Raw genomic sequence first — 13,862 nt, forward strand, 5'->3', positions numbered from 1 at the left:
ACCTTTGGAAGAGCAGTCGGGTGCTCTTACCCACTGAGCCATCTCACCAGCCCCGCCTCCTCCGTTCTTAAAAGCTGTCAGTCAAGCTGAAAACTGCCCAATGGTTTCCAGTCTCTCCGCTCTGTATGCAAATTTAGAAAACTGAACATTTCTTGAGGAGCTGGCTGGTTTCTGCTCCTTGCCGTGGCCATCCATCTCCTTCTCTGCCCATCCAGCATCTCACTCTACAAAGAACTCACACAGCAGCCACACCGTCTTTCTGCTCATATTCTAGTCAGGTCTTCTGGAGAGACCGGCACTGCCCATACTCAGTGCTGGCCTGGGAGGAGGCAGGAAAGACATCAGGGCCATCCCACAGGGAATTCGGCACTGAGTACCAGGGCGCCAGGACCTATGGTCCACAGCCTCCTCACACTGCGGACAGGAACAGGGATAGGAAAGCCTGGACTCTTAGCAGAGGCAGATGAGATCATGTCTGCAGGGGTCAACAGAGGGCCAGGCACGTGCCTTGGGCCGAAGACTTACCATTTATGTCCCCGCCAGCCACCACCGTTTTCTGCACATTTCTCCCTTTGTGTGCCCTCTGGATTTTCCCACGTGTCTGCGCTTCTGACTCAGGAATTTAACCAGAAATTAATACAAGGAGACATTACACTGTAGCCCAGCAGGAGCCGTGCTAGTTACCTACAAATAAACCCGCTTTCACTTTTTTTAGGGTGTCACCTGTCACAGATTCAAATGATGTTCTGACAGTCGTGCTGATTAGCGTGTCAGCCGAATAGATAGTTAAGGATTTGAAAAATAGAGAGAATTTGTCAAAACCTCAGGAAGAGTCTAACAAACCCTTCCTGGGAGCCAAGGGAAATGTTTTAAAACGGAACAGAAGTCACCCACAAGCCGGACAGGACATTTTCTTTTCCTTTCAGAAGCTGAGTTGTCTGTGAGGCTCCTGGAAACCCAGACTCTCCGTGTGGGCAGGGTCAGTGGGCTTGAGTGAGGCAGAGTGGCGACCTAATCAACTGCATCCCTGTCTTCCACTCTGTCCTCTCCGTCTGTCTAAACCCCAGGTCTTCACAATAGCGCAGTAACCAGAGCTCTCCTCCCTCAGTAACCCCTCCACCCTGGAACCAATGGAAGAAACTTTGTGTCAGTGCAAGTATCTAGGAACGAATTCCTAGCCCATGCAAGTAACTAAGATGATTGATTTGAAACCAAGAAACCCCAGGGACCCGGGATGTGGTGCTATGGTTCTGTCAGTATCATGATTGGCCTAGTATATTTGATGCCATGGATTTGATTCCCCCCACACACACACACTCTCGCACGCACACACACACACACACACACACACACACATAACCCCAAGGTATCTCCAATGTATTTCTACTTCAGAGAGAGAAATTGTATTATAGGGGAGGGGATGGGGTAGTCAGATCCTGGGCATCAAAATGAGATAGGAGACATAAATTCTAGTGTTCTGAAGCACAGTGGGGCGACCATAGTTTATACCATTGCTATTATTATTTTTTAATAAAGAGCAGAGAATGGAGCTGGAGCGATGCCCAAATATTAAGAACACCTGAGAATACCTGGACCCCATTCCCACCACACACAGATGGTTCACAATCACCCATAACTCCAGGTCCAGAGGACCCAGTGACCTCTTTTGACCTCTGAGGGTGCTAGGTATGTGTGTGGTGCACATACATGCATGCCGGCAAACAGTCATACACACAAAATAAAATAAAAATTTTACTTTCAAAACAAAAGACCCAAAGAGAAGAATCTGATGGTTCCCAACACAAAGAAATGAAAAACGGGGAAGGCGCTCTCTGCATGTGACCTTCACATATTGACTACATGTCTCCCAGCAGGGCCTCCAGGACAGCTTGTTCTCCTCTGAAAGTGACAACAGTCTGTACTTCACCTACAGTGGTCGGTCCAACACTCTGGAGGTCAGAGATCTCACCTACCAGGTAGGGGCACCCAGCCTGGGTTCAGGGAAGAAGGATGAGCAGCTAACAGAATGTTCAGGGGAAGGAAGGGTGAGCCCACTCTGTAGGTTCTCTAACCCCAAAGGTGAAGTTCAGTCTGTCCTGCAGCTGGAGGTTTGGAAAAGGGTAGAACCCTGCATGAGGATGCTGATAGCCAATGTTCACTCTGAAGGCCTGTGGGGAATGTCTCTGGTACTCATAACTTTAAAATTTGAAATCTCTCTCTCTCTCTCTCTCTCTCTCTATATATATATATATATATATATATATATATATTACATAAAATAAATATGTATTTGTATATACATATTTANTATATATATATATATATATATATATTACATAAAATAAATATGTATTTGTATATACATATTTAGCTATACAATGTAAGCTATAGCTATACAATGTAAGACATATATGAACGTATTATGTACCTGTATTAGATGACAGATATCAAAGGGGCTAAGGAGATGGCTCACTCAGTAAAGTGCCTGAGCTCAGATTATCAAAACCCACAGAAGACAATCTGGTCTGGGTGTCACAGGTCTGTGGTCCTAGAGTCAGGAGGACCCTTCATATGTCATTCAGCCTGGCCGAGTCTGTGAGTTTCAGGTTCAGCAAGAGACCAGGCCTCAAAAGTAAAGTAGAAAGTGCCATTTACCGCTGGGCTCTCAACACACATGTGCAAGGTGCATTTACACACAAATGTGCATGTACATACCTGTAGAAAACACATATAGCAAAACACAGTGTTTTTGTCTGGCTTCCCTTAAAGTCCACATCTTGTAAACTACATAGTAATTATCAAAACTAGGAAATTAACAGCATGCTAATGGCAGTTTATTGAGATTTTATCCACTTAGATCTATCGTCATCTATCTGCCATCTATCTACCTATCATCTAACATCTATCCATTCATCTATCATCTATTAGCTAACATTTATCTACCCAACCATCATCTATTATCTAACATCTATCTATCATCTATCTATCTATGTACCTACTTATGGTCTATTTTTATAAAATATGTTGCCCTATTGCTCATAAAACATGAAGAATGTGAAGGCCATGAAGGGCCTCCAGAATGCCTTCGTCAGAATTCAGTGATTCCCAATGCCCCGTTTCCCCAGGGGTAGACCACATGCCCAAGTGGGATGGCGAACTTCAGAGTCCCAAGCCAGCCTTCTTGTGCTTGTGAGTCTAAACAAAGGAACGAGTCACTTTGTAACCTCTCTCCGCTCTGCCATGCACTGTAAACTGTATGAGCTTGAGAGAGTTCCTTAACTGCTTTGAACTGCTCAGTAAAATAGACAATAGTACCCACACCATATGTTTGCAATGAACAGTCGATGGATAATGATATAACGTGATTATTGTAATGACTTGCAGCTGGTAAACGCTTGCTGTTTTTCTGATATTTCACATGCTTTCTGGTCACCCACCCCCACAGCTCTAGACTTGAACAAGATGGTGTTGCTGCCATGTTTGGTAGGGCTGTAGTGTGGGATGCCTCAAGATCTACTATGCATCTGTATCGGGTGTCTCCTGTGAGAGGAGTTATACAAAACACAGTAGATGCTGCTGAAGCCCTCTGAATGGTTCAGCTTCCCAAGGACTCGCTAACCTCTCCCCACAGGTGGACATTGCCTCTCAGGTGCCTTGGTTTGAGCAGCTGGCTCAGTTCAAGATACCTTGGAGGTCTCACAGCAGCCAAGACTCCTGTGAGCTGGGCATCCGGAACCTGAGCTTCAAAGTGAGAAGTGGACAGATGCTGGCCATCATAGGGAGCTCAGGTACCAACAGAGGCTGTCAGAGGACAATGGCTTTTCTCCCCTACGATTCAGAACAGCCTTCAGTCATGAATCTTGTGTACAGAACTCTGGACTAACAAAGTAATATGGTAAAATGGCTTAGAGCACAGGTTCTGAGTCTGAAAGTCCTGAGTTCAAATGCCCCCTTCCTCACCCTCCAACTCCTAGATGTTGCTTCTGTTGTGTCCCTGAGTGAGCGTCTAGTCCACCTGCAGCTTTGGCTATAGGGTCAGCCTACAGTTCACACTGAACTAAGACGATACACAAGCCGCTGGAGGACGTGACGTTCTTTTCAGAGACTCCCCCAACCACAGGTGCCTGCTCAGCTAGAGTCAGGTCATGGTCAGACAATGACTCGGCAGGGCCAAGCTGCCACTGCCCCCTCCACAGTCCTAGCATAACCTTCAACCGCCTGCAAAGAGGCAGATCCTTGAAGTGTCTCAGGCAGTCACTGTCACAGGTCAAATCTGAAATTACAGAACCTTGCAGATGAGAGGGGCTTGGCGAACCACGTTGGTTTCCCATATTGGCTCCTACCTCATACCCTTCCTGTCAGAAGCATTTTAGGGAGAAGATTTTTAAATCATCTATCTAGTCCTCCATATTTCTAGAATGTTCTTTGTGAGAACATGCACACACACACAAACTTGACAGGTAAGAACACTAACTCCAAAAGAGTTGAGTGAGATTCCCAAAGGCAGGAATCTAACTAGCGCCAGATCTTACATCGGATTCTGAATCCTGGGATTCCTTTATGCGGGGTTAGAGAACTTTACACTTTTTAGTTAATCATTCCCAGAAGGAAAAATTGCTCAACACTTTGAACATCTGTTCCAAACTTTTACACTCTTCTGATAGAGTTGTTTACTGTCTAACCAAAGATCAAATAAGCTACAATACGTAAACGTACTTTGTTACTGAGACAACATGCATACTCATTCGGTCCCTGGCCCTGACCCTGTAATGCTGATCTAAACAGGCAAGGGTATTTGGACTTACAATGCCTGATCGCTTGTCTTATTGGATCTTTCTTTCTTGGGCACCTCGGAGACATAGGAGCCATCCCTAAGCCATGATGCTGAATACTGTTGAATACGTATCCATATGGCCCCCTGGCCAGCAGCACCCTGACATTTAATTAGGAAAGTGAAGTTCCAAGAGTCAGAGCAGGATTTACACTGACTAACATCTGGGTTCAGGGTTAGCTTTGCTTGGCTTCAAGATTACTTGACTGAAAATGTTGAAGCTTTCTTAGAAAGATTTAGTCATTATACATCCTGTGATGTTAATTACTTTAAATACTATCACACAGGGAGAATATGAATATGCATAGTAGCCATTATAATAATTTTAAAAATTATTCTAAAACATTAGCTCCAAGCATTTAGCTTGTTCTGTAGAATCGGCCATACAAAAGGACTTCAAAGTTAATGAAATTCCCGGTGAGGAGACAGTGGTCACGTTACAAGGCTCTCGAGCGCCGTGGCTCTTCAGAGAGCGGTTTGCCCAAATGCATCAGGCACTCTTTGCCAGAAAGTCTGCCTCTAGCTTTTGCCACAGTTTTGTTTAGGAAATGTGATCTTCCTGCCCTCTGACTGGGGGTTCCTGGTACCAGTGGATGCTGTCACAGTCTCCTGCACTCGCAAAGTCAGTGTCTGAGGCCAAACAGGAGTAAGGCTGAGGTCTCTGTCTCTCTCTCTCCTGAGTGGGGCACGCGTAGCAGGCAATAGCCTGTGGATAGTAAACAAGGGGATTGTATATGAAGGTCCTTGGGTTTGTGGACATGGCAGGCAGCATGTGACGTATGGCAAGGAGGATTTGTCACAGACTGTCTGTAGGCATTTGCCTTGTTTACAAAAGCTAAAAAAAAGCTATTAATTCCACAAACCCTACACAGCAGGGAAACCATCACCTTGCCTGGGAGACTCAAACAGACTCTGCTTCAGCTTGGTACATGGGAGGGTGTTCTCCAAGCTTGAAGCGGGTTCATATCCACAGTTAAACTGGTTATAGGCGAGTCAGGTATGGTGACGCCCACCTTTAATCCCAGCACTTGGGAGACAGCGGCAGGGCAATCTCAGTTGCATTTGAGCCAGCCTGGTCTATACAGTGAATTTCAGGGCAGCCAGGGCTGCGTAGTGAGACCCTGTCACAAAACAACAACAAAATTAGATACAGGCATGCTTTTGGAAACAAGATCCAATGCTCGCTTCTCTGCATCAATAGGCATGAATGTGTTGTTCAGGAGTGAATAACGGGATAATGCTTGTTTGCAAGGCAGAAGAAAAAAAAAAGACACTGATTTTAAAAATGAGAGAAAGGTATAGATATTTGGAAGCCAGTTATTTTTCTCAAAATAGGTTGTAAGTTTTTTTGTTTGGTTTTGTTTGGGGGTTTTGCTTTGTTTTTGTTTGTTTTTGTTTTGGTTGATTGGTTGATTTTTGTTTTTGTTTGTTTGTTTTCTGAGACAGAGTTTCTTTGTGTAGCCCTTGCCATCCTGGAACTCACTCTGCAGACCACACTGGCCTCCAACTCAAAGGTTCCCCCTACCTCTGCCTCCTAAGCGCTGGGATTTAAGGCTAGTGTCACCAGCAAATAGCTACGTTGTAGTTTTGAATTCTTCAAAGACAAGCTATGAATGCTCCAAGTTAGTCATTCCCACAAAGCCACTTCCGAGTCTAATGATGAAGGAGATGCTGGCCAAGTGTTTTCAGCCAAAGAAATAGCTACTACACTTTGTAGTGAAATTAGCGCCAACTTGGGAGAAAGCCACTGGTTAGTGGTGGGAGAGGGACTGCAGCAGGCTTGTAGCAGACGAGACTCCAGCGTCTCTTATCTGAAACCTCTTTATCAGTGTGTTCCCCACTCACTCAAGATGGTCTTAGGAAAAAAGCCTGACCGTGCACCTGCTGGACTGTCCCACCCAAATCTAAGACTAGTGTTGGTTTCCCTGGAGTTCGGTCGCTTCTGAAGAGCAGTTCCGGTGCATTCATGAGTGGGCAGGGAAGGAGAATGTAGTTGGGGGCAAGCCCGGCAGAAACTCCGCCCTCAGGGATATCTCTGGATTTGCAGGCTGCGGGAGAGCCTCACTACTCGACGTGATCACAGGCAGAGACCACGGTGGCAAGATGAAATCAGGACAAATTTGGATAAACGGGCAACCCAGCACACCTCAGCTAGTGAGGAAGTGCGTGGCGCACGTGCGCCAACATGACCAACTGCTGCCCAACCTGACCGTCAGAGAAACCCTGGCTTTCATTGCCCAGATGCGCCTGCCCAGGACCTTCTCCCAGGCCCAGCGTGACAAACGGGTAACCAGTTGGCTGGTTTGTGTCCCCGGTGTCTGAGACTTCCTTGGTTTGCCACCAGTCAGCTGGGTAGTTAAACCAACCTGTCCTACAAGCCCATTGGCTCCCTTAGCTTAGCCCAGGGGCTCCTTCCCCCTCACCCCGACCGCGTCAAGTGGGTGATAAGTGTGTGTGTGTTTATTTGTATAAGGTTTTTCTGGCGCTTCGTGTAAGTGGGGAGCCAATTATCCGGTCTGATTCCCAGTCCACAATGTGTGCTCTGCAGGGCGAATCTGCTCAGAACCTGGGGGCACGAGGGCAGGAAGAGTGGGGGTCGCCAAACAATGCTCCTGGAAAACAGTGCAGAAGCCTTCCTTTGCGTTAAGTCTGTGTAGCCCCTGAATGCTCATAACGCTCCTCCTGTCCTCAGGTGGAAGACGTGATCGCCGAGCTGCGGCTGCGGCAGTGCGCCAACACCAGAGTGGGCAACACGTATGTACGTGGGGTATCCGGGGGTGAGCGCCGACGAGTGAGCATTGGGGTGCAGCTCCTGTGGAACCCAGGTGAGGCCTGGGAACCTGAGGGGCGAGGACTTGAGCCTACAACCTGTCCTGCAGCGAGGTCATTGGGCTCCCTGTGCGATATCACCAGGAATCCTCATCCTGGATGAACCCACCTCTGGCCTCGACAGTTTCACAGCCCACAACCTGGTGACAACCTTGTCCCGCCTGGCCAAGGGCAACAGGCTGGTGCTCATCTCCCTCCACCAGCCTCGCTCTGACATCTTCAGGCTATTTGACTTGGTCCTTCTGATGACGTCTGGCACCCCTATCTACCTGGGGGCGGCGCAGCACATGGTGCAGTACTTCACATCAATTGGCCATCCTTGTCCTCGCTATAGCAACCCTGCTGACTTCTATGGTGAGTGGTAAAGGCAGGGACCTGGAATCCGGTGCACAGTCATTTGCTGACACCCTCTCCAAACAAAAGAAAACAATACAAGCACAAAATCCTTACTGGAAAGATCTAAGGGAGACACTGTTATGCAGGCCCCAGATGAGGGGGAGCTAGGACCAACTGGTAGCATGCAAAATGGGAAACTGGTCAGTTTGCCAGGGTCAAATGCAAGGCACTGGTACTGCAGTCTTCTGACAAATCGCCCTCTGTGCCGGGCACGCTGGCGCACGCCTTTAATCCCAGCACTTGGAGGCAGAGGCAGGAGGATTTCTGAGTTCGAGGCCAGCCTGGTCTGCAAAGTGAGTTCCAGGACAGCCAGGGCTACACAGAGAAACCCTGTCTCGAAAAACAAAAACAAAAACAAAATTGCCCCTCTGTACAGGACAGGAAGGGGTAGAAGACTGCAGATGGGTGAGCGGGCACATAATCCAGGAGATCTTGGATACATCTGCATTCTGTAAGAATGTGCGTGTGTGTGTGTGTGTGTGTGTGTGTGTGTCTGTGTGTGTCTGTGTGTGTCTCTGTGTGTGTGCATGTATGCATATGTGTGTGTGTCTCTGTGTATGTGTGTGTCTCTGTGTGTGTGCGTGTGTCTCTGTGTGTGTGTGCGCGCATGTGTGTCTCTGTGTGTGTGTGCGTGTGAGCGTGTGTGTGTGCATATGTGTGTGTGTGTTTGCATGTGTGTGTGTCTGTGTGTGTGTGCGTGTGTGTGTCTGTGCGTATGTGTTTGTCTCTCTGTGTGTGCGTGTGTGTGTGCACACGTGCGCATGCGTGTGTGCACGTATGTGTGCGTGTGTGTGCGTGTGCGTGCATGTGTGTGCGTGTGTGTGCGTGTGTGCCTTTGTGCCTTTGTGCCCCACAGAGGCAGGTAGCATAGGCAGAGGGCCTGGAACGGGCCAATGAGTCCCTGAATGTAGACTGCTCCATAGTTCACTGCCTTAGCTTTTGGGGGGGGAGCCCCAGGTACCCAATCTTTCATGAAGAACACCATAAACCACTTCATTCGTGGGGAACAGTGGCCTTTTCAGGACGCCTGCATATAAAACACAGCATCAAGCGTGCTGAGGAGTAGCTCAGATGCTGAACCAATGGCCAGTGTACCAGAGCCTAGGGAAGCAGGAGTAGCCGGTCCTCTAGGAGACCAGGAACCCCGGCAACTTCCTAGGATAGCCAAGTGCCAACCTCCATGGTGTCTCCTGTCAAGCCAAGGTCTGGTCCATCTTTGGAGATGAGCTGAGGAACCTCACCCTGCCCTACTGTGTTCTAGCGCAACTGTGGGAGCAGACCCAGAGCTCCTACTGGTGATCCTGGCTCTCAGCCTTGACTCTGGGCCATTCCACCCACACTGTCACCCCAGCATCCTTGGTTATTCCAGGAGGAAAGGCTCCTGGCTCCTTTCCCTGCCCTTTGAACTCATGCCCTCAGTGAACTCCCATACAAGTCAGCTTTCATGCTCAGGTTGACATCCTGACTTCCATGTGTCACACTCTGGCCAGTGACCTCAGATAAGGGGGCAGAGGACAGTTGCCAACCTGGCTACAAGGGGAAGTTTGAATGAGCCTGGGAGGGCTGCCCCCAAACCAAGTAACCATCGCAGAAACAAAGACCATTTTTTCTGTCTTCCTTTGGTGGGAGTAGGGGTAGGGTCCTTGTCTACCAGACCCAAGGCAGGTGGCTGTCACTAATATGGGGTGCAGGAGCTGCTCGCGTGGGACACAGGGCACCCAGCAAATGTAACATTTGAGCTACAACCTGTACAGAGGGAGCCTATATGGTCCATAGCCCTTCCCTCCCTCCCTCCCTCCCTTCCTCCCTCCCTCAGAACCTCTTCTCTTGTGCCATGAAAATGCATACAGGTGAGGGAGAGCAATGGAGAGGACAGCCCAGCCATGCAGTGTCCTGGAGTCTCCAGGGGTTAGCACTGCCCTGGCTGTGACTGCTGGGCCTGGCACTTTCTGTCACTGCGGGAGCATTGGAGGGAGGGCAGAGCCCATTCTCAGCTGCTGGATGGGACTGGCACATGCAGGGTGTGGCATCTTCTCAGATTCCCCCAGTAACCTGGTCCCCAGTTAGGTGGGCTGCCCTAGCCTCTCCTGGGGCAAAGCTTAGCACAGGCAGTGAGCACTGGATGTGGCTGGTCCCCAGCACCCTGGCCATTTGGGAGACCAAATTATTATTAATTCACAATAACAGGCATATGTGTGTGTGTGTGTGTATATATATATATATATATATATATATATATATATATATATATATATATATGAAATTAGAGCCAGCATCTACCTGTAATGACATATCTGGCTCTGAAGGCACCTGCCCACTTTAGGAATGTCTCTGTGGTGATGGGGACAGGAGTGGGGTGGAATGGGTGGGGCGGGGCCTCTGCTGTTGCCCACTTCCTGATCTGTGGCCCTCCCAAGGCATCTGCATATGTGGTCAGATCAGCCAGAGCCAAGGACCAGGTCTCCGCTTTTCTGCTCTGACCATTGCATCACAGTCCCTTCTCGGAGGGTGGGACCGGGTTGCCTATGGCCTTGTATCTTCTGCTTACAGTGGACTTGACCAGCATCGACAGACGCAGCAAAGAACAGGAGGCAGCCACCACGGAGAAGGCGCAGTCTCTTGCAGCCTTGTTCCTAGAAAAAGTGCAAGGCTTTGATGACTTTCTGTGGAAAGCTGAGGCAAAGGAGCTCAACACAAGCACGCATACAGTCAGGTATGAAGCCCAGACACTGATGGGATGCTCTGGTGCTGCCCCGCCCCCAGCCTGACCACATAATTCACACGCTGTTCCCAACAGCCCGACCCTCACACAGGACACTGATTGTGGAGCTGCTGCTGAGCTGCCCGGGATGATACAGCAGTTTTCCACCCTGATCCGGTAAATCTCCCTCCTCCCTCCCATCCTTCCTCCCCCCTCCCCCTCCCTCTCCTCCTCCTCCTCCTCTTCTTCCTCTCTCTCTCTCTCTCTCTCTCTCTCTCTCTCTCTCTCTCTCGTCCTTGCCTCCTATGCTTCTGGATATCAAAGCAAAGCATTCCCATTGGAGAGGAGTCTAAGTGAAGGAGCAAGCGGTGACATTGTTTGAAAGCTGTATCCCTAGGACCAGCCGAGCCCTCCTGCTTTCCCCTGTGTCCCCCCCCCCCCCTCGCATGCTCACTTCTGAGTCATAGTACAAAGACAGATATTCGAGCTGCCTCTGCTGCACATAACATCAAGCATTTCCCCCCCCCCCCCCGATGCTCTTATTCTCTAAACAAGAGTAAAACTGCATCGGCGGTGATGATCATGGAAATAGTCACATCAGACACTCAGACCCGTGATGGCAGATGCTGAAATGAAGGCTCTGTGCACCTGCCGCACTTGGGCTTCCTGGGGGTGTACACATGCAGAGGCCTGGAACCAGCTATTTACCCTAAGCCTCATGCCCCTGCCTCCTCTCTGATCAGGGCACTCGGGCTTGGTCACACTTCATGTAGCCTGGTCTATTTGAATGGCCACCTTACTTGGAGGCTTTCTTTCAGTCGTCAGATTTCCAATGACTTCCGGGACCTGCCCACACTGCTCATTCATGGGTCGGAAGCCTGCCTGATGTCCCTCATCATCGGCTTCCTTTACTACGGCCACGGGGCCAAGCAACTCTCCTTCATGGACACGGCAGCCCTCCTCTTCATGATAGGAGCGCTCATTCCTTTCAATGTCATCCTGGATGTCGTCTCCAAATGTGAGTGTCACCTGCCCTCCTCACCAGACCTGCGGGGCAGTGGGATGGCCTCGCAGTGCTGCGCCACCCTGAGGATTCTGTGCCTCAGAGCTCAGGGCTTCCCCTGGCACTTTGAGACAATGGCTGCATGGAACCCTTTTCATCGTGATAGTATAATGAGTGCAGTGGTCATTTGAAAAGTTTGCACACGAATATCACCATGCAGATCATGGGGTCTTTGCGCTTCTCGTCCACGCAGGGTTTGTGCATGTCAACAACTAGCTGCAGTATCTGTGGTATAGTGATGTCCCTGTGCCTGTGGTTTGCACAGCATGTGAACAAATTCAGAAAATAGAGCACTTTCTCCCCCAGTACCGGGGATTGAGCCCATAGCTTTGCGAAGGATGAGCGAGTGCTCTGCCACCAAGGAGGACTCCCAGCTTCATATCCCTGCTTTCAACGACCTTACAAGAGATGCAGTGCAGCATCAGTAACACCGTAGACGACCGTCACACATTCATTTCCTTCTCCTCCCCCATCTCTAGGTCACTCGGAGAGGTCGATGCTGTACTATGAGCTGGAAGACGGGCTGTACACTGCTGGTCCTTATTTCTTTGCCAAGGTCAGGGCTGGGAGCGAGGGCTGGAGGGCACTGCACACATCGCAGGAAAGAGTTTTACGGGAACGCTCAGCCCTACAGGCTCTAGAAGAGGTTCAGAGACTTGCTAGTCCCCAGAGAGGCCAGGGCTGTGCGGCAGAAAGGGTACTTTTGTGGGCAGCCAGAGCTAAGAGAGGAAGAGGCAGGTGCCACCAGGGAGTGCTTGTGTCCCTGAACAGCCTGGCAAGTGTTTGCAGGACAAGGCTCAGGAGGTTATGTGCCACACAGCCACTAGGTCTGGGTGGGCAGGGTGGCTTCAGGCTGGGTGGTAGCGGAGCACATACCAGCTGCCTTCAGGGAGCACAGCTCTGGAGTCTGCCTGCAATGGCAGCTTGGTTGAGAGGTCAGGGACAGAGGTCTTTCCTGCCACCCCCTCTCCGAGAAGAACCATTGACACCCTAGATGTTACTACGCCTTCAGATGACAGCAAACGCTGGTGTTGGCTCCACAGCCTAGTGAAGCTGTGCTTTGCAGATCCTAGGCGAATTGCCGGAGCACTGTGCCTACGTCATCATCTATGCGATGCCCATCTACTGGCTGACCAACCTGCGGCCCATCCCTGAGCTCTTCCTTCTGCACTTCCTGCTTGTGTGGTTGGTGGTCTTCTGCTGCAGGACTATGGCCCTGGCTGCCTCTGCCATGCTGCCTACCTTCCACATGTCCTCCTTCTTCTGCAACGCCCTCTACAACTCCTTCTACCTTACTGCCGGCTTCATGATAAACTTGGACAACCTGTGGATAGGTGAGGCCTGGCCCCCTCTCTGCTTAGCCAAGCATCTGTAGGCCTCTGTGGCTGCTTAAGTCTGCACCAGTTAGGTCTCTCCAGGCCTTTGCCAGATGCACAGCAGGCTATGGGACAGGACGCACACCCAGAGGTCACCTGACTCCCCCACCACATTCGCCAGTGAGCCAGGCCTCGGGTTCAACCTGACCCCTCCCTCATCGTTGAACCCAGAGCCATCATAATCGTCTGGTCTCTCGGTGGCCTTTACAATGTTTACCTATGCAGAGCGAGCTTTCTGGGGGACACACTCCTGTTCAAAGCCTCTCAGAGCTCCTAGTTCCCAATGCTCCCCAACCCCCAGCTCTTGTAAAGCCCCCAGTACCTTCTCACTGTGGAGCCCATGAGGCTGTTTTCTGTGTACACCGTTTTCCAGCTTTGATACCCTCTCCTCAGCCAGCCTTTGCTGACTTCTGACGTTTGCAGCTTTCTCCTCTCCCAGCAGAGTACTCCCCAGGGTCAGGTCCTCCTCTCCCAGCAGAGTGCTCCCCAGGGCCAGGGTCCTCCTCTCCCAGCAGAGTGCTTCCCCAGGGTCAGATCCTCCTCTCCCAGCAGAGTGCTCCCCAGGGTCAGATCCTCCTCTCCCAGCAGAGTGCTCCCCAGGGTCAGGTCCTCCTCTCCTAGCAGAGTGCTCCCCAGGGCCAGGGTCCTCCTCTCCCAGCAGAGTGC

The 13,862-nt window shown here is 50.2% G+C and overlaps 1 protein-coding gene across 2 annotated transcripts in view; it reads left to right on the plus strand.

Annotated features, from left to right (window-relative positions):
• Abcg8 (ATP binding cassette subfamily G member 8) overlaps positions 1–13,862 on the plus strand; it is an 18,093-nt gene that overhangs the window by 1,424 nt on the left and 2,807 nt on the right. The window contains exons 2-11 of one of the 2 annotated variants that reach the window (XM_021217972.2): positions 1,872–1,976; positions 3,632–3,788; positions 6,879–7,117; positions 7,524–7,656; positions 7,745–8,014; positions 10,607–10,769; positions 10,854–10,934; positions 11,576–11,775; positions 12,300–12,376; positions 12,887–13,154. In XM_021217972.2, the coding sequence (XP_021073631.1) occupies positions 1,872–1,976; positions 3,632–3,788; positions 6,879–7,117; positions 7,524–7,656; positions 7,745–8,014; positions 10,607–10,769; positions 10,854–10,934; positions 11,576–11,775; positions 12,300–12,376; positions 12,887–13,154 (1,693 nt within the window). The remainder of the gene's footprint in view (positions 1–1,871; positions 1,977–3,631; positions 3,789–6,878; positions 7,118–7,523; positions 7,657–7,744; positions 8,015–10,606; positions 10,770–10,853; positions 10,935–11,575; positions 11,776–12,299; positions 12,377–12,886; positions 13,155–13,862) is intronic. The other variant, XM_029531559.1, reaches the window with a different exon arrangement.

Source organism: Mus pahari, chromosome 18 (genome assembly GCF_900095145.1).
Source record: "Mus pahari chromosome 18, PAHARI_EIJ_v1.1, whole genome shotgun sequence".
Classification (NCBI taxonomy): domain Eukaryota; kingdom Metazoa; phylum Chordata; class Mammalia; order Rodentia; family Muridae; genus Mus; species Mus pahari.